At 37.5% G+C, this 24,039-nt stretch overlaps 3 protein-coding genes across 16 annotated transcripts; 2 read left to right on the top strand and 1 right to left on the bottom strand.

Moving 5' to 3' along the window:
• Positions 1-571: 571 nt before the first annotated feature.
• On the bottom strand, positions 572-17,708 carry LOC113684848 (MORN repeat-containing protein 5). 6 transcript variants are annotated; one of them, XM_089207450.1, is made up of 10 exons: positions 17,571-17,708; positions 13,831-13,895; positions 13,536-13,651; positions 5,183-5,223; positions 4,626-4,686; positions 2,725-2,799; positions 1,881-1,959; positions 1,514-1,625; positions 1,291-1,422; positions 572-1,102 (listed from the first exon to the last, which is right to left on the bottom strand). In XM_089207450.1, the coding sequence occupies exons 6-10, from the start codon at positions 2,796-2,798 to the stop codon at positions 1,017-1,019; spliced, it is 483 nt and encodes a 160-aa protein (XP_089063576.1). In that variant the 5' UTR covers position 2,799; positions 4,626-4,686; positions 5,183-5,223; positions 13,536-13,651; positions 13,831-13,895; positions 17,571-17,708; the 3' UTR covers positions 572-1,016. The 6 variants fall into 6 exon arrangements, with proteins under 6 accessions (XP_089063576.1, XP_089063574.1, XP_089063575.1 ...); XM_089207448.1 differs by lacking the exons at positions 4,626-4,686; positions 5,183-5,223; positions 17,571-17,708 and adding an exon at positions 17,307-17,371; XM_089207449.1 differs by lacking the exons at positions 4,626-4,686; positions 5,183-5,223; positions 17,571-17,708 and adding an exon at positions 14,171-14,308.
• Positions 2,747-16,475, top strand: LOC113684842 (uncharacterized). Of its 2 annotated transcripts, none has more exons than XM_089207434.1 (10): positions 2,747-2,871; positions 3,167-3,401; positions 5,418-5,500; positions 6,154-6,262; positions 11,075-11,209; positions 12,308-12,418; positions 12,864-12,920; positions 13,579-13,662; positions 14,211-14,713; positions 15,241-16,475. In XM_089207434.1, the coding sequence occupies exons 2-10, from the start codon at positions 3,192-3,194 to the stop codon at positions 15,347-15,349; spliced, it is 1,401 nt and encodes a 466-aa protein (XP_089063560.1). In that variant the 5' UTR covers positions 2,747-2,871; positions 3,167-3,191; the 3' UTR covers positions 15,350-16,475. The 2 variants fall into 2 exon arrangements, with proteins under 2 accessions (XP_089063560.1, XP_027058043.2); XM_027202242.2 differs by lacking the exon at positions 2,747-2,871 and adding an exon at positions 2,901-3,033.
• LOC113684843 (neutrophil cytosol factor 2) lies at positions 17,616-24,003 on the top strand. Of its 8 annotated transcripts, none has more exons than XM_089207442.1 (11): positions 17,616-17,751; positions 18,380-18,512; positions 20,048-20,269; positions 20,397-20,479; positions 20,843-20,951; positions 21,113-21,247; positions 21,834-21,944; positions 22,108-22,164; positions 22,414-22,479; positions 22,607-23,061; positions 23,378-24,003. In XM_089207442.1, the coding sequence occupies exons 3-11, from the start codon at positions 20,060-20,062 to the stop codon at positions 23,490-23,492; spliced, it is 1,341 nt and encodes a 446-aa protein (XP_089063568.1). In that variant the 5' UTR covers positions 17,616-17,751; positions 18,380-18,512; positions 20,048-20,059; the 3' UTR covers positions 23,493-24,003. The 8 variants fall into 8 exon arrangements, 7 of the variants coding, with proteins under 7 accessions (XP_089063568.1, XP_089063569.1, XP_027058049.2 ...); XM_089207443.1 differs by lacking the exon at positions 17,616-17,751 and adding an exon at positions 17,793-17,931; XM_027202247.2 differs by lacking the exon at positions 17,616-17,751 and adding an exon at positions 18,937-19,145 and having other exon boundaries at positions 18,195-18,512.
• Positions 24,004-24,039: the final 36 nt, after the last annotated feature.

Below are 24,039 nucleotides of genomic sequence, written 5' to 3'. Positions count from 1 at the left end.
GGGCGTGTTTTGGAGCGTGTCTTTAAGCCTTTAATTCGGCTGAAATTAACTGGAGAGCGCTTGGAGAGTTAGCTGTTAAGACGTGCGCATGCGTAAGAAAAGTGGGTAACTTTGGAGGGTATAATCATTGCCGGGGCGCGTTTTACGTGAGAATGTGCTTCAATATATGAAAGCATGCATAAGAGAATACAGTAGGAACAGTAACAGCACGGTAAGTTCAAACAGGTTGTGATAGTCCAATTATATGGATTTTTCAAAAAAAAAAAAAAAACACAGACATGGGACAGCACAAAGAAGTACTTTTGTGGAGTTGGAAGTTTTATGATGCAAGCAGTACCAAATGCCAAAGGCACTAAAGCATCTTAGAGCTCGTTCTGCGCAGCATGTGGGACCACAAGTTCTGGAGCGCGGCCATGAAGGGAGACTGAACCTTTCCCAAAGGATGAAATAATAAAAAAAAGACTTGCCAATTAGAAATATTCCTGTGCGCACTCTGGTGGTTGTGCTAAAAGGCCAGGGCAATGTATAATTCTATATCTTTTTTGTAATTGTGATTTTGGAGTAGACATTGTTTGAAGGAAAAAATAGTAAAATTTATTCCAAAATTATGTGCAGTTTTGCATTCCTTTCCATGTAAAATGTCCCCTATAAGAGCAGTTCAGATGAATGTTGTTCTCTTTAATCCTCTAAGTTTATGCCAGTACAAGCTATACATAGATATGTTTTTTTCTCAACAAAACTGGAATTTCATATCACTTGTGGTCTGGCAAGTTATTCAGTAACCTGCAAGCCAACCAGAAAAACCCTCTGGTTTCTGGCATGGGTCAGAGCTGTTGAAAAATTTACTTGACTTTGCAGAAGAAGATGAGCTCTACCAGTTACAGATGACATCATGATCATCAAAACAGGAAAGGAACTCATCTTGGTCCATTATTTTAACCTGTACATGGAGCCTGTCACTTTCCACTCCACCTGCTTTTGGGCTGACAGTGATGATGGCGTATTTCTGCAACGATTTACTTGATAAGATCAGGCCTGTATCCCACATTTTCGTCCCAGCCTTTTCTACATGTTTTGAGAATCCAATCGTGTTCATCATCATCTGGTGGAAAACAATAATGATAGTTTCACTGTAGATAGTTTGAGTAAAACAGATCAGCTGCAAAAATTCAACAATTTCTGGTAAAGGTAATGACTGAATAGGAAACCGACTTTGGTTTGCTTTTGTATCAAAAACTGTACTTAATGATGGTGCGTGGACTTCTTTTCATATTATATTTACTCACTAACCTGCATTTCGAAGAAACTTGTGATCATAGTCTACAACTACTCTGGATACAGGGTTGTAAAAACCATCGCCACAATCATAGCAACCTTCTGGAATCTCTCGAGGTGGAATACGATTTGTGAGCTGGGATCGCCCTACAGGGAAACAGAAAGAACATTATTAGAAAAAGGGAATTTCCTATTCCAAACCTTGCATGTGCATTTAACAATAGTAACAATGAAGTACCTGCTGGCTTAAGTCCATGGCAGATCTCTGTATAAAATCTTCTGTCATATCCATCGCAGTACTCCCAATCCTCTGCATCATATTCTAGGCCATCAGCAAATGTATATTTACCCTGGAAAGTATGTACCACAAACTCTGCATTATCAGTTTGTTGAGCTGGTGAAAAGCTTAGAATATTTTAGTTTAACCCACCCCACTCCCCTCCGATGTGAAGGCAAAAGTTGGGAGAGGAGAGGTTCAGGGATGAGAAACCGTTCAACCTCAATTTCTAAAGCAACTTAACAAATGATTCAGAGCATTTTGATGGCAATTTTGTTTTTCTTTATGTTTTCAGTTCTTTCCAAGTTGGTTACAATGTTAAACGTACCTCAACAGCAACTCCTTTCTCCCATTTTCCAACATACTTGCTTCCATTTGAGAAAAACAAAGTGCCTTCCCCATGAAACCTTAACCAAAATTAGCACATTTCAATACAGGAAATTTAATTCAAATTGTGACACTATAGAGAATGAAATGCAACAGATAAAGAGGTATAGTACATTAATCACTATAGCTACTGATTGATCACAGTATGAAAAGATTGAGATTTAATCCCTGAATTTTCATCAGTAAAAGAAACAAATCTTTTACATTGAGTCCAAAATCAAAACTGACAATATTTAGAAAAAATCATATCTAGGAACAGCATTGAACAAGTAATGGAAAAGACATAATGAAGGAAAATGCTGGAACTCGGGACTTTCGCCTGGAGCAAATGTTCGGAGTGAAAAAAGAACAATCAGTTCTAAGAATGCAACATCTTAATTGGCTCCCCACTGGTAACATGTTAAATAAAGATGAAAAGAAAGCAAGCAAGCAAGCAAAATTACTCAACATAGCAAATAAGTTTCGTGCGTCACACTTTGTCACGCTATATTGACAAGTGCGTCATTCATAAACGTGCGTGACGTCAAACAAACTAATTGCAAATAATTTTTAGTTCTCGATTATTTGATGAAAATTACACCAAAGTAAAAACTGAAAAGAAGAGATCACTGAAATTTACACTAGCTGACTATAACATCCGTTACCGAAAACGCATAAATCGTTATTTAGGACACGTTCACTTTGACATCCTTAATGAATTTATGTGATGACGACAAAACCACTCAAAGTAACGGCAACCGCTTACCAGGAACGTCTCCCAAAAGGAAAAAATAAAATGAACTTACATTCCATCGTTCATTTCGCCGACGTATTTTGTTTCAAGTGACGGAGGCAAAGTGTATTCCGCTTGACCTTCCATTCTGGAATTATGAACACAAATGTGATTACTATAGCTAGTTTGAGAAGGATGCAGACAATGCTACAAAGTAAAGGTATCTTAACCTTCCATTTTTTATATCCCCCTCGTGATTGCTGCCAGTGTATTCCATTTTATGGTCTCCAGAAGTACATAGACCGCGAATTGTTTTCCAAAATGGCGGACAGTGGTAACTTGCTGCTATAGCAACGAGAGGAGCCCACAGTTGTAATCAGCGGTGAGAAGCACGTGACAGCATTATATAATATTTTTCCACATAATTTAAATATATTGGCTCTTAATCGGTTTTCTGTTGCTGAAGAATTAAGACTCGCTTCACTTTCTAGTCGGTTATTATTTGACTTCTCCAGGCTTCACTGAAATATTTTGTCTAAAATGGAGGACATGTCAATGGTTCAGACACTGAGGATTTGGAAAGATGGCGTGACTTTCATGGAAGAAGGGAACTTTCAAGATGCGCTTATGAACTTTATGGCCTTAGAAGGGAGAACAGATTCTTCTCAGCATCTTATCACTTCAGGAAGAAATCTGTTCAACATTGGACAAACGTACTTAGCTCTTGGAAGAATGGATATGGCAGCAAAGGTACTTTTGGGTTTATTGAATAGATATCTCGACTTCCTCAGTCTAGGTGTTAAATACCGATAGTTTTAAGAAGTTTTCATTTACTTTAGGTAAATAACTGATGATCGTGACTTGGTCAATGAGCCAGTATAACTAATCTTGAAATTCTCCCTGTTCCTGTCACGCAAATTACAACCATGGTTTTGCTGCCCTTTGAAGCAAAATGTTTGTTTTAAAGAGTTGAAAATTTTTATGCTGATTTTCCAAAATGTGCGACATGTTTTCAATATTATGTGCAAATATTGTTTATTATACATTGATATATTTGTTTTATAAATTATATTGTAATAAATGAAGTTTTGCTGAGTAAGCGGGGTCAAACAAGTTGTCCTCTTTTAGAATGTACTTGCTTGTAATGAGGTGTGCGCGCGGATAAATTCATGGATATTAGTGTAATAGTCGTTAATAATAACCAAAAACAATTTCGAAATAAGATCCAGTAGGAGATTCTCTAGTAGAGATAAATCGATACCACGGGAGATGATTTTGATCTTTGTATTATACGACCACAGATTGTTCCATTTACTTAATGTTGCATTGTTGCACTTTGCATGACTGACTTCTCCCTAAGGGACCTTCTTGGACTACAAGGCGCTAAAATAATCAGGATTGAGTATTTTTGATATTACACTCATATACCTTTAAAAGAATGTTTATTGTCTGCTCCAAATTATTGCAGTGATAGGCATTCTTCATAAAGAATTGTTAGGGAAGGCAATTAGAATTTGCTAAGGGCAGACTGGAATGGAAATTAGACATGCATGTGACCAATTATGTGAACAGATGAAATTCTCTCATAAGTAAATTATACAACTAGTCTTTCTCCAAGTGTTTCTCCTTTATCAGTAATCATTCTACATGACTCTTAACTCCATAATTAACAATTTTCAACAGCTTTTAGCAACTGGCTTTGAGTAGTTATGCAAAGTGTTTGTCAGTCAACATCAAGACAATGACAATGGAGTTCTGATAAGGAAAAGGCTGCAAAAGCTCAAATTTAATCATTTCTGTGGTTAAATGCACACTGACATTAGAATGCTAAGTACACTATTGATCTCTATTGTCTATAAACCAACAAGATGAAAGAGGTATTAACAATAGTACCTGGAATGAATTCTTCAAGTTGAATTATGAATCTAATGATCTATGCAAACTATGACATGTCTATCAGCAAATTCTTCTCACCATATTGATGTAATTATTTGCTATCCTTGACTAATCACCCCATTCAAGGTTTCAGGGAAATCTGGAGGTTTTCAGGAATTAAAAAAAATTCATTGGTCATGTATATTTCAGGACACTTACCATCCACTGGTTTATAAACTCATGAATCACACTTGTCTTTCTGTAAAATTTTTGCTTTAAATATTGAGTTTGGCTTAATCTCATGTACAAATCAACCTTTTGCTACCCTCTCAGGTGGCCATGATATTGAAATTTTTACAAACATGATACAACCTGATGTAAAATTAAATCCCATTACTTCTACCAAATGAGACATTAAATAAATTTGAACATGTCTCCAATTTTACTGTCAAAGGAAACATTTCCTAAAATTATTTCTAAGAAATGTAAAGTTTGATAATTAGGTGCCACCCTTAAGTTAGCACATCATGTACATTTTACCACCAAGGTGCAAAACAAAACAAAAAAACTTAACAGGGCTGAGTGGTTTAGATGTATCACATTACACTTTAGATGCAGAAGAAATTGTTTTCACATCACCAAAAAAAAATGCTCACTTTCCAGATCTAGGAAGTGTGTTCTTCACCATTTCTTTTACCTAGGGAATTAAAACCAAAAAAAAAATATTGCATGAAGAATTCAATCTGCTGGAAGCATGCAACCAACATATACTGTCTCTGTGAAACCCACCCAATAAGGTTTATTCACTGTTTTATTCATTGAAATTGTTCAGGTGCAGTAATAAATGATGATACTGTTCATTTATTTAATGATATTCCTTTTCTTGTGAAGGCTTTCGAGGAGTCTGTAGAAAAAGACAAAATGATGGCAGTTGCTCATTTTATGTTGGGGAACATCAATTTGTCTTTGGACAGGTAATATCATAAGATACTTAAGGAAATTCATGAAATACTTTTACTGCATTGATTTCATAGTAGTGTAATTGATTATAACAAGGGTAGAATAGAGCAAAAAATGATGGAAGTTCTGGTAGGTTTTGTCAAATGATGCTGGAATAAATCAAAGTACAGACATGTACAAACATCTTCCTGTACAAACATGTACAGGAAGATCTGACATTCAAATTGTATTTTGATTGTTCTCCTTAATTGTGGAAACTTTTCCTTTCATTTGTACTACAATCCATTCCAGGGCAGATAATTTTGTACAAACAATTTGGATGGCTGTATTTCTTTTTTTTTTTTTTAATATTGTTTACATGAATGGTTGGATTGAATTTTCCATCAGTTTTAATTAGTGTACTGTCTGATGCAGGCAGCATTCTGTTGCCATATAGAGTTGCATGGTATGTTGGCTCCCAAGGAGAACTAAAGCTCAAATGCTTTCATCCAAAGCCAGGCTCTACTTTATAACCTGCCAGGTCTTAAAAATGGTTCTTTTATACAGCTATTAATCAATGCAAATTAGGAGTAGGATTTGGACATTATTTTGAAATTACATTATTGTTAGTAATAAATGATTTTTCGCAATTATACAACATGAACTGTTTCTTTTGAGTCTCTTGTAGGAATGAGAAAGCGCTGACAAACTTTGATAATGCTTACTTCTATTTGCGTGGAAACAAATTGATTAATTATCAACAACTTGGATTGAAGGCTAAACTCTACTTATGTGAGGTATAGTTCATTACACATGCCAATCTTGTTGAAGGAACTTGGAGCCTAAGTACTGGACAGGTGCTATCTTTAGTTGAAAGCAGTAGATTTCAAGCTGGCAGGGCACAGTTATTGAAAAATAGGGTCTGAAAACAAGGAGGAATGATTTCTTACTGAAATGGAGATAAACTTGTCAAAATTTAAATTTCTGTGGCAGCATGAGTACACAAGTTCATTATGTTTATTGATTGATGATAATTCGGGTTGGTGGATGATGAGTAATTATTCTTTGAGACAGAGTTTGCATTTTTTGCTTGTGCTGCTGTAAGGTGATCTTGATGAAAGGATGCTCCATGAAATGAAGTGGTTAACGTTATTTTCTTTAAGAGTCTAGATGTGTTTGCTGAGTTTGGTAGAGTTTCTGTGTTCTATGTGTTGGAATGATGTGGTGTGGTTTCTGTATAGTCATGAAGTCGTTTTCTTTAAGTCCAATTTATGTTTCAGGGGTGCTGTTGTCCTTATGTGGGATGGTGACTTGGTAGATTAGAGATGATTGGAGGCAGTTTCCATTAAGTGGGCATGTGTTCTTCTGTTGGCAGTTGCAAGTTTTGGTGTCTTTTGTGTTGGTGTTAACAGCAGTGTCATTGATGTGTTTGGATGAATTTAAAATGTGTTTGTTGTGGTTGTCAATGATCAGTACTTAGTGTTAATAACCCTGGTGAAAAACCTCACAGGATCTTTGAGGATCTTCAAGGATTGACAAAGACCTGCCAAAGATCCTTAAGGACAAGGATCTTTAAAAGATCTTTAAAGGATCTGTAAAAGATCCTCAAAGATCTTTGTAAGCAAAAACGTTTGTTAAGATCCTCAAGGATTTGATAAAGATCCTCAAAGGATATTACAAAGATCCTCATAAGGATCCTCGCAAAGTTCTTTTCAAGGATCCTTTAAGATCCTCAAGGATTTAGCAAGGATCTTTCAAAGACCCTCAAAAGATCCTTTCAAGGATCCTTTCAAGATCTTTGTAAGGATCCTTAAGGATTTAATCAGGATCTTGCAAGGATCCTAGTCAAGATCTTTGCAGGATCTTTTTTAGGATCTTTCAAGATCCTCAAGGATTTAATGAGGATCTTTTAAAGACCTTCCAAAGATCCTTTCAAGGATCCTACTAAGATCTTTGCAAGGATCCTTAAGGATTTGATCAGGATCTTACAAGGATCCTACTCAAGATCTTTGCAAGATCTTTTCAAGGATCCTTCAAGATCCTCAATGATTTAATGAGGATCTTTTAAAGACCTACAAAAGATCCTTTCAAGGATCCTGTAAAGATCTTTGCCAGGATCATTAGGAATTTGATCAGGATCTTACAAGGATCCTTAAGTCAAGATCTTTGCAGGATCTTTTTAAGGATCCTTCAGGATCCTCAAGGATTTAATGAGGATCTTTTAAAGACCTTCAAAAGAACCTTTTAGGGATTCTGCTAAGATCTTTGCTAAGATCCTTAAGAATTTGATTAGGAGTTACAAGGATCCTAGTCAAGATCTTTGCATGATCTGTTCTACAATCCTTTAAGATCCTCAAGGAATTGAAAAGGATCTTCCAAATATCTTTAAAAGATTAATTTCATGATTTTGTACAGCTCTTTGTAAGGATCCTTTTTGAATTTGATGTGGATCTCAAAGGCAACTTTGTCAAGATCTCTACCACATCTCTGCATTATGAATTAGGTTCCTTTGAAATCCTCAAGTAATTTCAAACATAACAAAATTGTAAATTGAGGGCTCACTGTTTTATAATTTAAACACAACAAGGAATTTTCGCAGAAAATTATTGTGCAATGAGTGTAATGAAGGTTACCGCATAGCAACGCCATGCTCGAGGCTTTCGGGAAACTTTGTGACTACTTACATGACAACAAATAGGGTTTTGCATTATGGGATAGGAATTTATACGCGCCGAGATTTAACGGTCGCATAAAAACATAAGAAGCTCGTTGTTACGGCAAATATCATCGACAATGGTTGGAACTAAAGGGAAAATGTACACAGAAATAAAGGTAAAGGAAAGGCGTTTTCTGGAGTTCAGAAACAAGCGAAAAGAGAGACAGAAACAACCGAAATCGTCAATCAAACTCCAAGCAGGTCTCGCGATTGCTCTGACTCTGGGGCTGAATGAAAAGAATTCATTGGTACTTCTGGAAAGAAAATGAAGATGCCATCCTCGCCTAATGATTCTTACTCTGAGCTCTTGGAGAGTGAGGATGCAAATGATGTGTTACAGGGACAAGGATACAGGCTTATCGATCTAGAGAGATTCTCCTCGACGCTCACTGAAGGACATGTTTCTGAAGAAGGTGTGAATTTACTTGGTTCTGTGTAACCAACTTAAAAAGCTCTTATAGAGGTTGTCATATGAATTCCCGAAAACACTTCTTTTGTACCTCAGGACGTATTAGTTCAATTAATCTGAAGTTTTCAGGGCCGTATCCTCTTACTGAGTTGAGTTGGATAAGCTGACAGTTTCTCTATAAGCTGAATTTTAAGTAAGATGTTGTGGAATAACTCACCTAATAATCTCGGTGAACTTTGAACGGGCATTGTGCCCATAATATAAACGACTCCAAAAGTTCCTCAGCTCATCCAAAAGAACGACCCTAGTACTTTGTTTTGACACTAAAAAACTTGATTTCATGCAATCTTTGTGCAGTTATCTTTTCTCAAGTTTACTTAGGTTTTTCACACCATGTGGTAGACAAATTGATCTGATGTCAAATAACAAATTAGTTTAGAGCAACATATTATTTATATTCTGTATGTGTGATTCCTAAGCTTTCCTTTGGTATATAGGTTAATATGGTTCAGAAATATAGTCATTGAAGTACTCTTGTTTGCCTTTTTTTCATGTTTACCCCCTCTGTAAGAGTAGTCTGAGTCTGGTCATAGTCTAGTCCTAGACAAGTTTAACACATATATTTTGGTCTTCTTATCTTTGAGCTGGACTGTTGCCAGATTTTTTGGAAAATGAAAATCTTAGTACTAACCTAAAGTCTGAACAGAAATAGTGTAGAAGTAGTCCTACTAGAAGAGGATGGGTAATTCTCGTTTAGCAATAAAAAAAAGTTTTATCTTCATTTTTTTATGTTTGGTTCAATTTTTCTTTTTAACTTAGTATGAGGATTTAAGTATGCTTATTTTCTTGTCAAAATTTCAAAGGTTCTATAACATTCTTGCTAAGATCTTCAACGATCTTCCATTTCCTTGCTAGGATCTTCAAGGTTCACTGACATTCTTGTCAAGATCTTTAAGGATCTTCAAGTCTCATGCAAAGATCTTTAATTTGGCTGTCAAAATCTTCAAGGATCTTTCTTTTTTATGCCAAGATCTTCAAAGATCTTTCAATTTATTGCCAAGATCTTTAAGGGTCTTTTATTTTCTTTCCAAGATCTTTAAGGATCTTCAAAATTTTCAAAAAGATCCTTGAAGATCTTGGCAAGAAAATGAGAGATCCTCAAAGATCTTAACAAGAATTTGGAAGATCCTCAAAGAATTTTCAAAGATCTTTAAAGGATCTTCAAAGTTCATGTAAAGATCTTTGAAGATCCAGACAAGATCTTGACAGGAAAATGAAAGATCCTTAAAGATCTTGTCAAGAAAGTCAAAGATCCTCAAAGATCTTGGCAAGAAAATCAAAGATCCTTGAAGATCTTGGCAAGAAAATCAAAGATCCTTGAAGATCTTGGCAAGAAAATCAAAGATCCTTGAAGATCTTGGCAAGAAAATGAAAGATCCTTGAGGATCTTGGCAAGAAAATGAAGGATCCTTGAAGATCTTAACAAGAATTTTGAAGATCCTCATGAAGATCCTCAAGAGGATCCTCAAAGGTCCTCATGAAGATCTTGTAAGATCCTTAAAGATCCTTGAAAGATTTTCACCAGGGAATGCAGCTGTTACTGATCTTGATTGTACTATGATTAGAGATTTTTCCAAGTTTGTGATCTTTCGGGAAGTGCTTTTCTACTAGGGTAAGGAATCTGTGTCCAATATTGGTGCTGATGTTTTTGCTGAATGGGGGGTTGTACCAGAGTATGTTGTTACCATGTCTGTTTTTTTGTTTGTTAGTTATGGGTTTGTGTCGAGTGTACCAGTATCCGCATTTGTCTAGTGCTTTTTGGTATGGAGGAGCAGCTTAGTTGAAGGATGCTTTGTGGCATGGAAGGGATGACTGTCTTTTGTGTATGCCGGTGGGTATGTTCTTTGTGGTGGTTGGTGGGTGGTTGATCACCCTACAACAGCGCAAGCAAAAGATGCAACCTCTGCCTCAAAGAAAAATTATTCATCATCTGTTGATGCAAATTATCATCTCTCAATAAATGTAAAGAACTCGTGTCCTCATACGGCCATGGAAACAAAGTGCTACTGCGTAACAACTGAACTAAGCATCAAAATTTACTGCCACACCTATTATGCAAATTTGTAAAATATATATTAAATGATGGTATGAATATTCTTAACAATAAAACCCCCTGATGAGTGAGTAATCACGAAACAGGCTTGTAGGGATGAAAGTATAGTTTCTCTGTTTTTTCCCCTATCACTATATATATATATATATATATATATATATAACTGCATCATATAACATATAGTGATATATATATATATATATATATATCACTATATGTTATACTGTAGCATACATTTTATTTCACCCTTGTTACCTCTTTACCCAATTTTTTTATTCTCTTCCAATTAATTTTGTTCTCATTAATCCTCACCTTTAATTTGTAGGTAGAACATTTATGAGGTAGAATACAAATTTGTTCTTTCCATTTAGATCCTAGCCAACCGGGCTATTGCACACTCCAGGTTGGGTGATGTTCAAGAAGCCAGAAATGATTTTTTGATGGCTTTACAATCCAAGGTGGAGCCACGACACAGTGTTATAGAAGACCTACTTCTCAACTGGCAGGTAATGCATTGTGTTTTACAGTAAGTTTTTTATATAAGGTGTTAAAAGTGTTAACACTAGGTGTATAACTGACTGGCTGTCTAACCCTACAGACTAAATGACTAATTGATTGACTGACAGACTACATTGCAGCTTTCTGACTGATTGATTGAACTGACTGACCAAGTGGTTGATGTACTGACTGAGTCACGTAATGACTAAAGGGGGAAAGTTTCTAAAGAAACTGTGGTGCTGTGTCGCTGGGAGAGTATAGTTTAGGGTAATTTAATATTATCAATGAGTTGATTATCTAAATTGGCCACCGCAAAGAGTTTCAAAACTAGCATTTCCAGTGTTAGCCTTAAGTCAAAGCAAATTAGTCATGCTGACAAAGGGCTATCACTTGAAACATCAGCTTTGCAGCTCTTTAGGGCAGCCAATTTATGTTATCAACTCTTTGATAGTACTAAATTTCCTTATTATGTAGTGACTGACTAACTGACTTACTGACTGACTTACTGACTGATTGACTGACTGACAGACTGACTGACTTACTGACTGATTGACTGACAGACTGACTGACCAGCTTGACTGATTTCCTTGTTTTCTGATTGACTGGTTTACTTCCTTGCTTTCTGATTTGCTTACTGACCCACTGCATGGCTGGCTCGCCCACAGACTGTTTTATTGACTGACTTACTGTTTATCTGTCTGACTGACTAATTAACTGACTTGCTGACTTACTGGCTATTTGTCTGACTGACTGACTTGCAAGGTGACCCATTGACTGATTTACTTGTTTACAGATTAATTGCCTAACGAGTTTACTACATAGCTCACTGACTGACCAACTTACCCACTGCATTACTGGCTGGCTCTCTGACTGTCTGACTGGCTGACTTACTGGCTGTCTGTCTGACTCACTGATTAACTAACTGACTGCCTTGCTGACCAGTTGACTAGCTGATCGAATGGCCAGCTGACTGGCTGGCTGTTGTACTGACTACATGTATTTGACTGCCAATTTGACATGATGTCTGTCTGTTTAGACCTTCCATTACCTTTTCTCTCTATGATAAATGTACATTTTAGTAAGATGCCCCGTCTCTTATCCTTCAGTCTGGACAAGACACAAAACCCATGAAGATGCCATCAAATGCGGTCTTTCAGCCACAGAAACGCCATATTGATGCCATCAGCGAAAAGCGTGATTTCTTGGGGCAGTCGAAGGTAAGTAGAGAAATAAGGTTGAGGAACGCTGTCCTCGATGAATAGGAAATATTTTCATTGTTGTGTCAGGAGCCCATGGGCTCCTGGTTGTGTGGATAGTTCAAATTACTCTTCATTTTTCTGTAGAAATTGAACTCATGATTTTCCATAGCCTGGTGTAATTGGCACTTAATTATTAAATAATGAAGAGTGCGTCAGTTCGTGTCGAGCATAATTCGATCTTCACTATAATAATTAAAACTTAATTCCAGTGTTAAGCCATGTAGCCTAGGAGAAACTCCTACTAAAAAGGGGACACAGAATAATTCAAATAGAAGAACTTAGACTAAAACATCTACACTAAAATATGAACATGAAGCAGTTGAGAGTGTGTGAATAGAAATTCTCACTAAGTATAGTCGGTCTGAAAGTAACTTTACCGCTTTACTAACTTTTCCAATGTTAGGTCGTTGCTGAAAATGAAGTCACAAAGTTCCCCAGTACTCGCTCAAGAACCTCCACGGTATGTTTTTACTGGTTACTGTCGTTTCACTTTCTTCGCGCGAGATCCGTTGTATTTAAGAAATTTTTTAAAGCTCATGTTTCTACATATGATTCATTATATTTCATAGATCCATAAATCGTTACTTTTTATCTACTATTTACTATAATTATTATGAAATCATGACACTGAACGGTTTTCTAGATTCTTAAGAGTAACATAACCTTTTGAAAATTGTCTTCAAACGCTCTGTAAAGCCCAGTCCGCGGATGCCGTCATTGTACCACTTGTTTGGGCTTATTTTTACATCCTTTGGTGATCTGGTACAATTTCATGAAAAGGCATCCTTTTGTCTTGCAACTGGTAGCTTTCTGTGAATCAAGCATTGCGGTTCGGTTCTGTAGGTGCGTCCAGGTAGCGGAGTTGTTTTTAAAATGGTTGTCGAATTTATAGCACGTTTGAAAACAAATTTCGAATGGTTAGGTTGCTGAGAAATCTTAAAACTAAGATGGGTTGTAAATTTGTATTTATGCTTTAAATGACTGAGATGAAAATGATACATTTTTCTGAAACCTTCGTCCTCTTTAACATGCATGGTTGCATATGGCTGCTTAGTTCTTAGCAGTATTATTGTACCTCATACAATGCCCTGGTTCCTCATGCTCATTCTGTTTTTTAGACTCAGCCTCCTTCTCCGTCTCTTCTCAAAGATGCAGAAAATGAACAATCTTCTGAACAGCAACCCCCTGAAGCTGGACAGGTGGTATGTAAGAAGATGTTAGTAGATATGTTAGTCCTTTTTTGTTTTTTGTTTTTTGTTTTTTGTTTGTTTTTTTTTTTTTGGGGGGGGGGGGGGCTACAGGAATGAAGCAGTCGTAACTGACGTCTCGATACACAGTGTTATCATGCAATCATGTATTATGTCACGAACCTGCTTTATACTGTTGAACCTCCATTGAACAGCAGCTGCTCTGTTGGAGTCCATTAATAACCGACCTAAGGAGTGGAAGGTGTAGTAACGTTAGCATTATTTGATTTTGATCTTACTTGAACGTTTTGGATCTTCCTTGGCGTTAACAACCCCTCCCCCTCCTTACTAATGCAGCACCACACTTTCTTTGGAGACTTACCCCCTTTATTCAGTTCGTTGTTGGTAAACAACCCCTACCTTACATGGTGGCTTATTCCAAGTTAGCTCTGATCACGTTACGCGTGTAGGAAAATAATGTTTTTTTGGAATATAATTTTCTCTCATGAGTCAGCACATTTACCGTAGCTGTTGACTTTAAAAAAAATCTTCATCGTTATTAGGCTTCAGGAAGACACGCATTGTTACACGACTTGCGGAAGAAAGAAACTCGTCGTTCACTGAAGAAAGTCTCCTCTCGGATAGAACCACCAAGGAAGCCGCTCCCAGGCATTCCCGACAGGCCAGAGAGTCCTCGTCGTCCCCCGCCTTCTCCGCGCGCTTCCCATACCCCGAGATTTATGGCTGAGTCTCGTTCCCCGCTGCCTCGCAAGAGAGTTAGTAGTCCGTTTAGGCCTGTAATCCAAACTGAGAATAGACGAGCTTATTCTGCGTTTGAAATGAAACCACCTGCCAAGCCCTTACCTCCAGCTCCAAGATCTAAAAGCCCCCTTCCTACACGAAAAATATCGTCGCCAGCTCAATTCAATCAAGAAAGTGACGTCACAGTCAAGTTTCAGTTGGTTCTCACGCGATCTGTTAAAGTGGGCCAATCAGCCTCGGCCCAGGACCTTTTGAGAGCTGCGGCCAATACTTTTCAAATGCCCGAGGATTCCTTTGAATTATGGTAAGACAATTGATGTTATAGATTTACTATAATTTGTAAGTTGCCAACAAATTTTTGTATTTTGTATGTTAGCGTATTTTTGTATGCGTTCCACATACATAGCCTCTTGTAGAGTCCTTAAAAATTATTGAGGTTCAGTGTCCAGAGACGAAAATTTAGAAAATGTTGTGGGTTGGGCGAAGAAAATTTTATGGAACAGAAAATAGCGCCAAAATATGTTATTTTTTGAAGAAAAAAATCCATGCAGTATCCATTCAGACTCTGTTCTGAACGAAAAAAAATCAGGTGGGAGAAAAAATTGAAAAATAATTGTATATCTGAAAGTCATTAGTTCTTTCTCCATCAAGACGATTCTAATAAATAAATCCATTCCTCACCTATAGTTCCCATTTGTTTTTTACTGGTGAGTCGCTCGATCCTATTCCCGTGAAGTTGAAGGGTTAAGATATAGGACTGGTAACTTTTAGAAAAATTGAACAGTTATCAAAGATTTGTAAAATTCTAGGTTTTTGGTTAATTTTATTCAGGTACATGAAGGACGACCAGCTCAGCTCTCTCCATAATCAGAATGTGGAAGAAATACTCCGGTCGTCAACAGTCCAAACGGTGTTCTGTTACGAAAACAAACCTGAGTGAAAAAGCTTTTTCATTGTCATTTACGTCAGCTAATTGATCACTCTGTCTGATATTATTCATTTTCAAAGAATCGAGACAGTTATTTAAGTTACTTACTACTTTCATTAAATTACTCAAAGGGCGAGTCACTGTAGTATCGATCATTACTTACATGCACGAGGTACACACATTTTCTCTTTTATGACTGGTTAATTTGAAGTCATGTTTTATGCACCACACCAGACAGAAGTACGCTTTCACTTAAGGAATCTCATTGGCGAGATAAGTTGTTCGATAGCTCATAAAGACGCTTTAAACTTTTCGGTTATCGAGGGAGTAAACTCGAAAAGTTTGAACATCACTCGCGACCAGCTCGTGATTTACAAACTTTGCGCGTATTCTCTCAATATCCCGTGTGAGTTAGCACGCCAGTAAACGTATAGAAAGTGCGGTCTATTTCTGAAATGGACCAGTAAAAAGGTTTCACATAAGTGTTCTGTAGAGAACTTGACTTTCGCGTATCAGTTTCTGTGAGCTTTAAAGGATGACTTTCACTCCGTTCAATCCACAAATTCAGATAATTTATATTTAGATCAGACTAGTTAGATTTCTAACAGTTTACAAAAAGCTTGGAGTTGGTTGGGTCTAATTGTTTTCTTTGTTCTAACTAATTCAGGTGAAGCGGCAGTAGGTGTTTTAGTTAACTAAATACTTCGCAGCTGTTGCTTTGGATGCAACGCAACTCTTCCTTGAAAGAATTCTTGAAAATTCATCTAGTGGAAGTAAGGTTTTTTTTAGCTTGTTTGTTTGTCTTTTGTTGCTTTTTTCCTGGAATGTAGGTATAATTTCTCCTGATCACGTGAGTGCTCACCAGTAATTTTTCGCCTTATTTGTAGAGTTATTTAAAAGTATATAATGAGATGTGACAAAGTGCAGTTCATGTGAATCGTTCGCGTTTCTCTGTGGTAACCTCTATGTAATGCCACTAATAAGGGTGTATTTTTCTTGAAAATGAAATCAATCGAGAGTAAATCAGTAGCAGTATGAAGTTTTAAAATCTTCTTGTACAATAAATATTTTTATACGATTAAATGATTTAAATTCATTTATTACCAAGGTGTAGGAAATAAACAAATCTGAGACAGTGGAGGTTCTTCATCTGTTAATCTGAATATTATATATTTTTATTTTTGTTTCTTCCAATTTGTTTCCCTTGATGTCTCCAATTAAGAGGTACTGTCTAACCCCTGTTTGGGGTTTTATTGATTTCGAGGATGTCTCAGTATTGAGCAACATCATGCTCATCTTATTTCTTTGCTGTCTTGGCGACCTACGCGTGTTTTATTTTGCGACTTCGTTCTTGTAAAGATGCTCCAAAAAATGTTTTACGAAATTTAAAACAAACTCCGTTAGCTGGCTTCGAGCAAATACATTTTCTTGCATAGAGCGTCAGGACCAACAGAGGATCTTATGCCGATGAGGTAACCTCTCTAACTCGCCAGGGAGCCAATCAGAGCACAGGATTGTTTGAATGTTCTAGCATCAAATAGTTTCAATTTTGGCTATGTTAAGAGAGCTGCATGCTGCTGCGAGATATAGATCGACAGTCTCTAGGTGCTCCTCGTGTGTTTCTCGCACAATGACTTTTTCGTCGAGTCAAGTCAATCTTGAGAAGCGGCTGAAATAAAAGGGGCTGGGAAGCTTTCACAGAAACTAAATGAAATATAGTAAAATCTCTGAAACTATTTGTCAGAATCTTAAGTCCTCTCGTGAAAATTTTGTTTTTGATGAGCGGGATAATCAAGAACAATCGACTGACTAAATGACCCAAATACGCCACACTCAGAAGTGACAAATGATAAAGAGCATCATTATATTCAGGGGCAATCCAAACAAACATGGCGTGTGAGTAAATTGAATCTGTTATATTGCGCGGATCATTTCATTTACTACCAATACTCAACATGAAAAAACTCACCACAACTTTGAAATCTTCTTGGTAATTTTTGTTGATCGCAATAGTTAATGAAAGGGATCGAGGCCTGTTAACTATGCGTCCCTTTTACAAAAATGTTATAAACACGGTTTGTCTTGTTTATGACCCAATTTTCTCGTCAATGAATTAATAAAAGGAAAAAAACAAATGAACCTGATCGACCTTTGGGCCAAAAATTATGCTGGAGTATTTTTTAATACGTCAGAGCGACTAGGACATCACTTGTTTATCTAACACAAATCATACCCTGCAGTTCCTTGAATGCGTCATTGTAAGCTCTTTAACCAACGGGTACGCGGATAGCGTGTATATCTTTCTTCTGTGGGCGGTTGATGGCGTGATGAGAGCTGGGGCGGCGTTGGGGCCATTTGTTAGGCGTTTCCGCCTAAAGCAACCTCAAAACTGCCCACTGAGAGTAGACGAAGTCGTATGTAACGATATTTGTTCTTAAAGTTTTTTAAGTGAGCCCACGTACTCCCATGAAAACTGCTACTGCTCTTGACGCAATGGAAGAAAAGATTTACATCCAGTTAGTTGCTTTAAACCCAAATACTTGAGTGATGCAGTATTTGATGTCACCGTTATTAATTTAGCCTCAGGCTTTTAGGTATTTTTAGTATACCTATTATACTTCAGATGGCAATTGAGACGAGACGTGATTTTTCCGCAAAAAAAAATTTTTTTGATTGATTTCGATCCAGCAATATTGACAAATGACTCCTTGAGAAATTTTCCGTGTTTATTTCGTCGAAGTTTTTAGTGAAAACAATAAAGGGCGAATAGCACGTGATAATATTACATTGAGTAGTTATCATTTTCATCCAGGCCACATGTTACTTTGCATTTAGATTTAAACAGGTTTTTTTCTTTGCATTTGAACTGTGAGACTGTGTGGGGAACGTCTTTATGTACTTTTTTTTTTTTAAATGAAATCGGAAATTAGGGTATCAAAGTTTTATTTTCCTTTCCGGACTGTAATGTTGTTTTCATCTCGCAAACGAATTTAAAACCGCCGTCAAGCTTAATTAGCTTCAGTGAGTTGACCTTTCCTTCAGACAGTTTTGTTGGATATTTAATCACGCAAGCTACAGCCTTTGGATCAGTAGACCTTCAGTTCAGCCCATTGATATCTATAAGGCATTTTATCTACCGTGCAAAAACTTCGGAAACTTGAGGAGTCAGATTTAGGTAAGTGGTTTTTTTGTGTGGCTAAGTTACATCTGAGACGCATGTAAGTTACTCAAACTCCAGACAGGGTCGATCTTTGCTGTCTGTCAAAGATTTTTTCTTTTAGAATTTTATCAGGAAAAAGAGGTTTAACAACTGATATTGGTGAATCTGCGGGGAGGCTACTTGCAGTTTTACGGAGGGCCCGCTTCTGAACGTCTGGGTAACGATTTATTATCAACGACACTTATTTAAGCATTAATGATATGATATGCTTCCCTTCATCGGTAAGTGCAAGCGGCAAGAGGTTGATGGCAACGGTAAACAACAACAAAAATAAAATGTCGTTATACTCAATTTTCTTCTTGTCCCTAAGCTAAAACCTTAAGAGATCTTTTAGATAGGTTTTCACAGTCATCAGTTACGTTTTTACTCACCTCTACAGAAAGCTGGGAGCAGCACAGGTGGCCCAAGCTCTAGCTGTGAGATGATCGTCTTGCGAAATACGAGTCATGGCGAAATTCTAAGAGTTTGCACGGGAAACATGGGCTTTTCTTATTTACGTAGTAAACCTAGAAATGGATAACTCGCTGAAATGGCTTATTTTCAACATAGTAGGCGCTCAGCTCGCATGCGATGCGCTGTGGACGTCAGGTGAGGTATTTTCTTATTGAGAATCTGACTGTATCTTTTATTCCTAGGAACGGTCGTAAATATTCCCATAAAAACTCCTAGAATTTCGCAATGACTCTAGCAAGATGATCATCTTACAGCTGGAGCCTGGGCCGCCTGAGGGGGCAGCAGCTAACAAGTTCAAATGTACGCGCTTCAAGCAAATATTCGTTTGGGCAAAGCACTTACTTGCTTATAAAATTAAAAGGTAGACATGAACTGCTATGAAAATAAAGAATGCAAGACTGGCAGTGAAATTATATTCACATTCATCCAATAAATTGAAAAATTCAAGTGGCAAAATTGCAAACTTGACGTGGCCGAAAGAATTTAGCCCAGTTAGGTTTGTGTGGTATTGATCTTCATTGATAGACCTGGCCATGACAAAACTAAGTGAACTAATGTTAAAACATTGGATCAATTTAATTAAGTGGCTTGGATCTTCGCTGGAAAATAGCAATGGTATTCAAACAGTTTTCATCAAAAGTTTTTTGACAGATAAATTTGAGATTTCGCGCGTATTCAAGGACATTTTAAACCCGTTGATTTAGGTTGTTAATTTTCTCTTATGGAAACTAGAAGGGCCAGATACCATAATGTCACCTCCCCCTTCCACGCTTTGCCATAACCCATGATATAAATTCTATCTCGTATAGAGCGCATTGTAACATTCTGTCTCTCCCTCTTAGTCTACTTTTTCTCTGGTCTGAAAAATAGTTTAGGGTTTGTTGGTGAGAGATGGCTTAATTTTTCTACTTGTGTGTCATCAGATGTATTAGAACGAGTTCTAACACCTCTTCTCACCCCCTCATCAAACCAGAGAACTGAAACGTTCTCTTAAAAGGAAAAATATTTTTAACGTCCCCCGTTCCTTTGGCACCCAGCTTTGTGTCAGTATGGGGGACATGTCCATGGTGAAGACTTTGCAGATTTGGAAAGATGGCGTGACTTTCATGGAGAAGGGCAACTATGAGGAGGCACTGACAAACTTTGTGGCTCTAGAAGGAAGGACTGACTCTTCTCAACAACTGATCACTTCAGGCAGAAATCTGTTTAACATTGGACAGATGTATCGAGCTCTTGATAGAATGGAGATGGCAGCAAAGGTAGATATTATATATACCATTTTACCCCTAGTCATGTCTCACAGTTGCTAATTACTTCATTTAAGGTACAAGAATGCAATTATGTCTAGAATGATGTTGCCATTGAACAATTTCTTCTCACCATCAGACCTTTGAGGAGTCCATAGGAAAAGACAAAATGTCGGCAGTTACTCATTTCCTGCTGGGAAACACCAACTTGGTTTTGAACAGGTAAGGAACAGTTATCCATGCTCTCTCTCGTTTTGGCTGTGTTATCGAACATGGAAGCTTAGTTTAAAGTCCACCTAACACTAGTGTAATTCTCGCCAGACATGATGTTCGTTGCAGTATCGAGGGTTTCCACAAATACGTTAGAACGCTTCCCTACGGATGATTCTGCCTTTTACACTTTATTATCCTCTCTATTGAGTGAGACACATCGATTTCTTGCCAGCCGACCTAAGGGTTCTTACGTCTTGAAATTAACAGGGGAGCAGACAAATTATTATATTTGCAAGCAGTATCGCAAATAATAGAAATCAGATGTCTTAAAAGCACAGGTGTATAGCATTATTAAATTTTTTGTTCCATCAGAAATGACGAGGCACTGAAGAACTTTAATGATGCTCATTTATTTCTTCGTGGAAACAAAGTGATAAATTATTATCAGTTAGGTTTAAAAGCCAAACTTTACTTGTGTGAGGTAAGCTGTTTAGACTTTCTCTTATATTCTTCACAACCATACGCACCCTTCCTTGAAAAGCCTTATTCTTTGTTTGAAGTGGTTCATCGTCTTGTTGTTTCATATTCTTTTTTATCAACATCGTTACTGTACTTACCTTTTTTTTTTTTTTTGATTTGTAGATTCTAGTCAACCGGGCCATTACTCAATCCAGACTAGCTGATGCTCAAGAAGCCAAAAATGATTTTTTAAAGGCTCTTCAAGCTAAGGTTGAACCTCGTCATCGTGCAATTGACGACCTCCTTGATTCCTGGCAGGTGGGACTGTACAGCTGTGAACTGTTTCACTAGATCCGAAGAAGAACCTTGTTGATTTACTTAGCAAGTTATTGATCGACCTCATAACGTATTGAACAGCAGAATGACTTGCTTATTCATCTCCTGATTATGACTGAATTGCTGACGAACCAATTGTCTGACTTACCGATTGAAGACCTCATTGAGTGACCGACTGACCGACTGGCGAACAGACCGACCAACCAACCAGACAATTGGCTTGCGAGCAGACTGACCAATTAATCGGCTGGTTAACTGGCGAACAGACTGACCAAACAACCAGCTAATTGGCTGACGAACAGACAGACCAAAATGACGCACAAAATGACCAACCAACCTGCTGTTTGACTGGCGAACAGACTGACCAACCAACCGGCTGGTTAACTGGCGAACATACTGACCAAACAACTAGCTGGTTGACTGGCTGTCGAACTGACTCACTTCTCGTCTGACTGACCATCTGGCTCTCTTATTAAGCCGCAAACCGACCAATTCTCAATAATGAATGCTTAGCTGACTGTTGAACCTCCAATGATCCTGAGTTTGAGTTTGGTTTTTGTTTCTGCAGTCTGGAAAAGAAGTGGAGCCTTTTCAGTTACCCTCTTGCGTTGTATATCAACCACAAAAACGTCAAATCGATGCTATTAACAAGACACAAAATTTTTTGGGCCACTCCAAGGTACTATTTATTTAGGGTTTGATGCCAACATGTAACAATAAATCAATTCTCTTTTGAAGTTTTTGTTCATTGAATCTCTTCTCTTTTTGTTTTATGATTGGTTTGCACATATTTCTTTATTTTCTTTATATTTGTGAGGTTTTTATGCAAATTTCCTATTTAGGTTGTTGTACAATGTGAAATTACCAGGTTTCCTGATTCACGTCCAGAATCAACAAAGGTAACTCTCCAACAGATAATTGTTAATAATACCACTGGAAGGTCTTCATGAATTATCGTGTTTAGTTTCAGCGAAATCATTGTTTTCATAAGAGACAAATATGAAGAGCTTGGTTGCCACTCTTTCGAATGTTTTGAGACACAAGCTTACAAGCTTGCATAATGACACTTGCATAATTACACTTGCATAATTACACTTGCATAATTACAACTCATATGTAATTTTTAAACTAATCTTCGTTCACCGAAGAGTCCTTCCAAAGATGTGGGAGATAAACAACATTTGGAACAGCACCAGCCTCCAGCTGACCAGGCGGTATGTAACAACATGATAATATAGAAAACAACCACTTTCAAAGTTAGAAACGAGCGATGCGTTTCTATATCTTGACTGCTTTTATACATGAAAAGGTGGAACATCGGTGATACGCTTTTTGTTTTAGACATCAAAAGGACATGCTCAGCCAAACAGAATCCAAGGAAAAGAATCAAATAGCGTTCTGAGAGACGCTTCCAGTAAAGCAAAGGCCGAAAAAAACCCTTCTCCAGGCCACCTTCAGAGCCCGGTCAGTCCAAGTCAATCTCCAGCTTCACCTGGGGATTCTTCTACAGGAGGCTCTAGGATCGGAAATCGTTCACCTTTTACCCAGAGAAGAAAAATGGGGGGCTTTTCACCCAAGACACCACCGTGGTCTTCAACTGAAGTAGACGCGCCTCCGACAAAACCCCTCCCTCCGGCTCCTACAGCCAGAAAGTCAGACTTGACATCAAACAAAACACGTGATGTCACACTGATTCTCACGCGATCTGTTAAAGTAGACCAATCAGCCTCGGCTAAGGACCTTTTGAGAACCGCGGCCAATACTTTCCAATTGTCCGAGGATTCATTTGCATTGTGGTAAGACAATTGATGTTGTTTCTACTATGAATTTGATGTTCTGTTCATCTCAAACGCTTTGTTGTTTGATTGGTTTCTCAAAGGAATTAAGATTGGTGCGTACAGAATTCGGAAAAAATGACGTAAGTTGGAATTAAGGTGACGGGAAAAGAAGAGACTAACAGAATAGAATCGCTGATTCATTCTGCATTGTTCCTTATCAATAATTTTAAACTAACACAGATTCCGCTTTGAGGAGGCCGAGTCTGACATTCAATAGAAATAGTTAAAAGAAGTGCTGAATAGATTAAACCCAACAATATTCCGTTTTCTCCAGGAGCATGAAGAACACACAGCTCACAGTTCTACAAGATCAGGATCTGGAAGAAATTCTCCACTCGCCATCAGACAGCAGCCCAAAAGTTTACTGTTACCTAAATAAGCCGAAGTAGATAACATTTGACTGCAGTTTACACTAAGTTGGCTGCTCTCTCAAGCGTCTGATGAACAATATAATATTCTTATATTTGTTGAATGATTGGAATTTGTTATGATCTATAAAAGTAGTTGCACCGAATGGCAGTCTAGCTGGTTAAATAATTTTGGAATGCTCTTGCTATGGTTGTAATCTTTAAATCGAGCGATGTATATATTTTACCTTAACGATCAAGAGAAAAGGGACTAAATTGGTCGGCAGCGTGATTTTTGCGCGGCTTGCAAAGCTGAAAAGAGTACTTCAAAATCGGTAACCGAGTGTGAAATAAGTACTTCAAACAAGGAGGCGGACGGTAGAAATAAACATGAAACATTTTCCCAGTAAATCTTTTTCATAAATTTGGATTTATGGCCATGAAGATGGTGTTACAAATTGACCTTTTTACTCTTATTTTTATCGTCATCTTTCACGAGATAAAAGCTACAACGCTGCTCCTCAAATGTCATTAAAGCAAAATGCAAATGATAGGTTTTCAAGCTTCACTAAGTCACTGGCTCCAATCA

This window comes from Pocillopora damicornis, chromosome 5, assembly GCF_964200805.1.
Source record: "Pocillopora damicornis chromosome 5, jaPocDami1.2, whole genome shotgun sequence".
In the NCBI taxonomy this organism is placed as follows: Eukaryota; Metazoa; Cnidaria; class Anthozoa; order Scleractinia; family Pocilloporidae; genus Pocillopora; species Pocillopora damicornis.
The sequence above is the reverse complement of the archived record's forward strand: the minus strand, read 5'-3'. Positions and strand labels throughout refer to the sequence as shown.

Excerpts from the sequence above, each read along its gene's own strand:
- LOC113684848 (XM_027202260.2), bottom strand. The coding sequence starts at position 2,928 with ATGGAATACACTGGCAGCAATCACGAGGGGGATATAAAAAATGGAAG. Across the intron at positions 1,423-1,513 it reads CCATGGACTTAAGCCAGCAG|GGCGATCCCAGCTCACAAAT; the intron begins GTACTTCATTGT and ends GTTTCCCTGTAG. Across the intron at positions 1,103-1,290 it reads CAAGTTTCTTCGAAATGCAG|ATGATGATGAACACGATTGG; the intron begins GTTAGTGAGTAA and ends GTTTTCCACCAG.
- LOC113684842 (XM_089207434.1), top strand. The coding sequence starts at position 3,192 with ATGGAGGACATGTCAATGGTTCAGACACTGAGGATTTGGAAAGATGGC. Across the intron at positions 11,210-12,307 it reads ACCTACTTCTCAACTGGCAG|TCTGGACAAGACACAAAACC; the intron begins GTAATGCATTGT and ends CTTATCCTTCAG. Across the intron at positions 12,419-12,863 it reads ATTTCTTGGGGCAGTCGAAG|GTCGTTGCTGAAAATGAAGT; the intron begins GTAAGTAGAGAA and ends TTCCAATGTTAG.
- LOC113684843 (XM_089207441.1), top strand. The coding sequence starts at position 18,758 with ATGATATGCTTCCCTTCATCG. Across the intron at positions 18,779-20,047 it reads TGATATGCTTCCCTTCATCG|CTTTGTGTCAGTATGGGGGA; the intron begins GTAAGTGCAAGC and ends TTTGGCACCCAG. Across the intron at positions 21,248-21,833 it reads ACCTCCTTGATTCCTGGCAG|TCTGGAAAAGAAGTGGAGCC; the intron begins GTGGGACTGTAC and ends TTGTTTCTGCAG.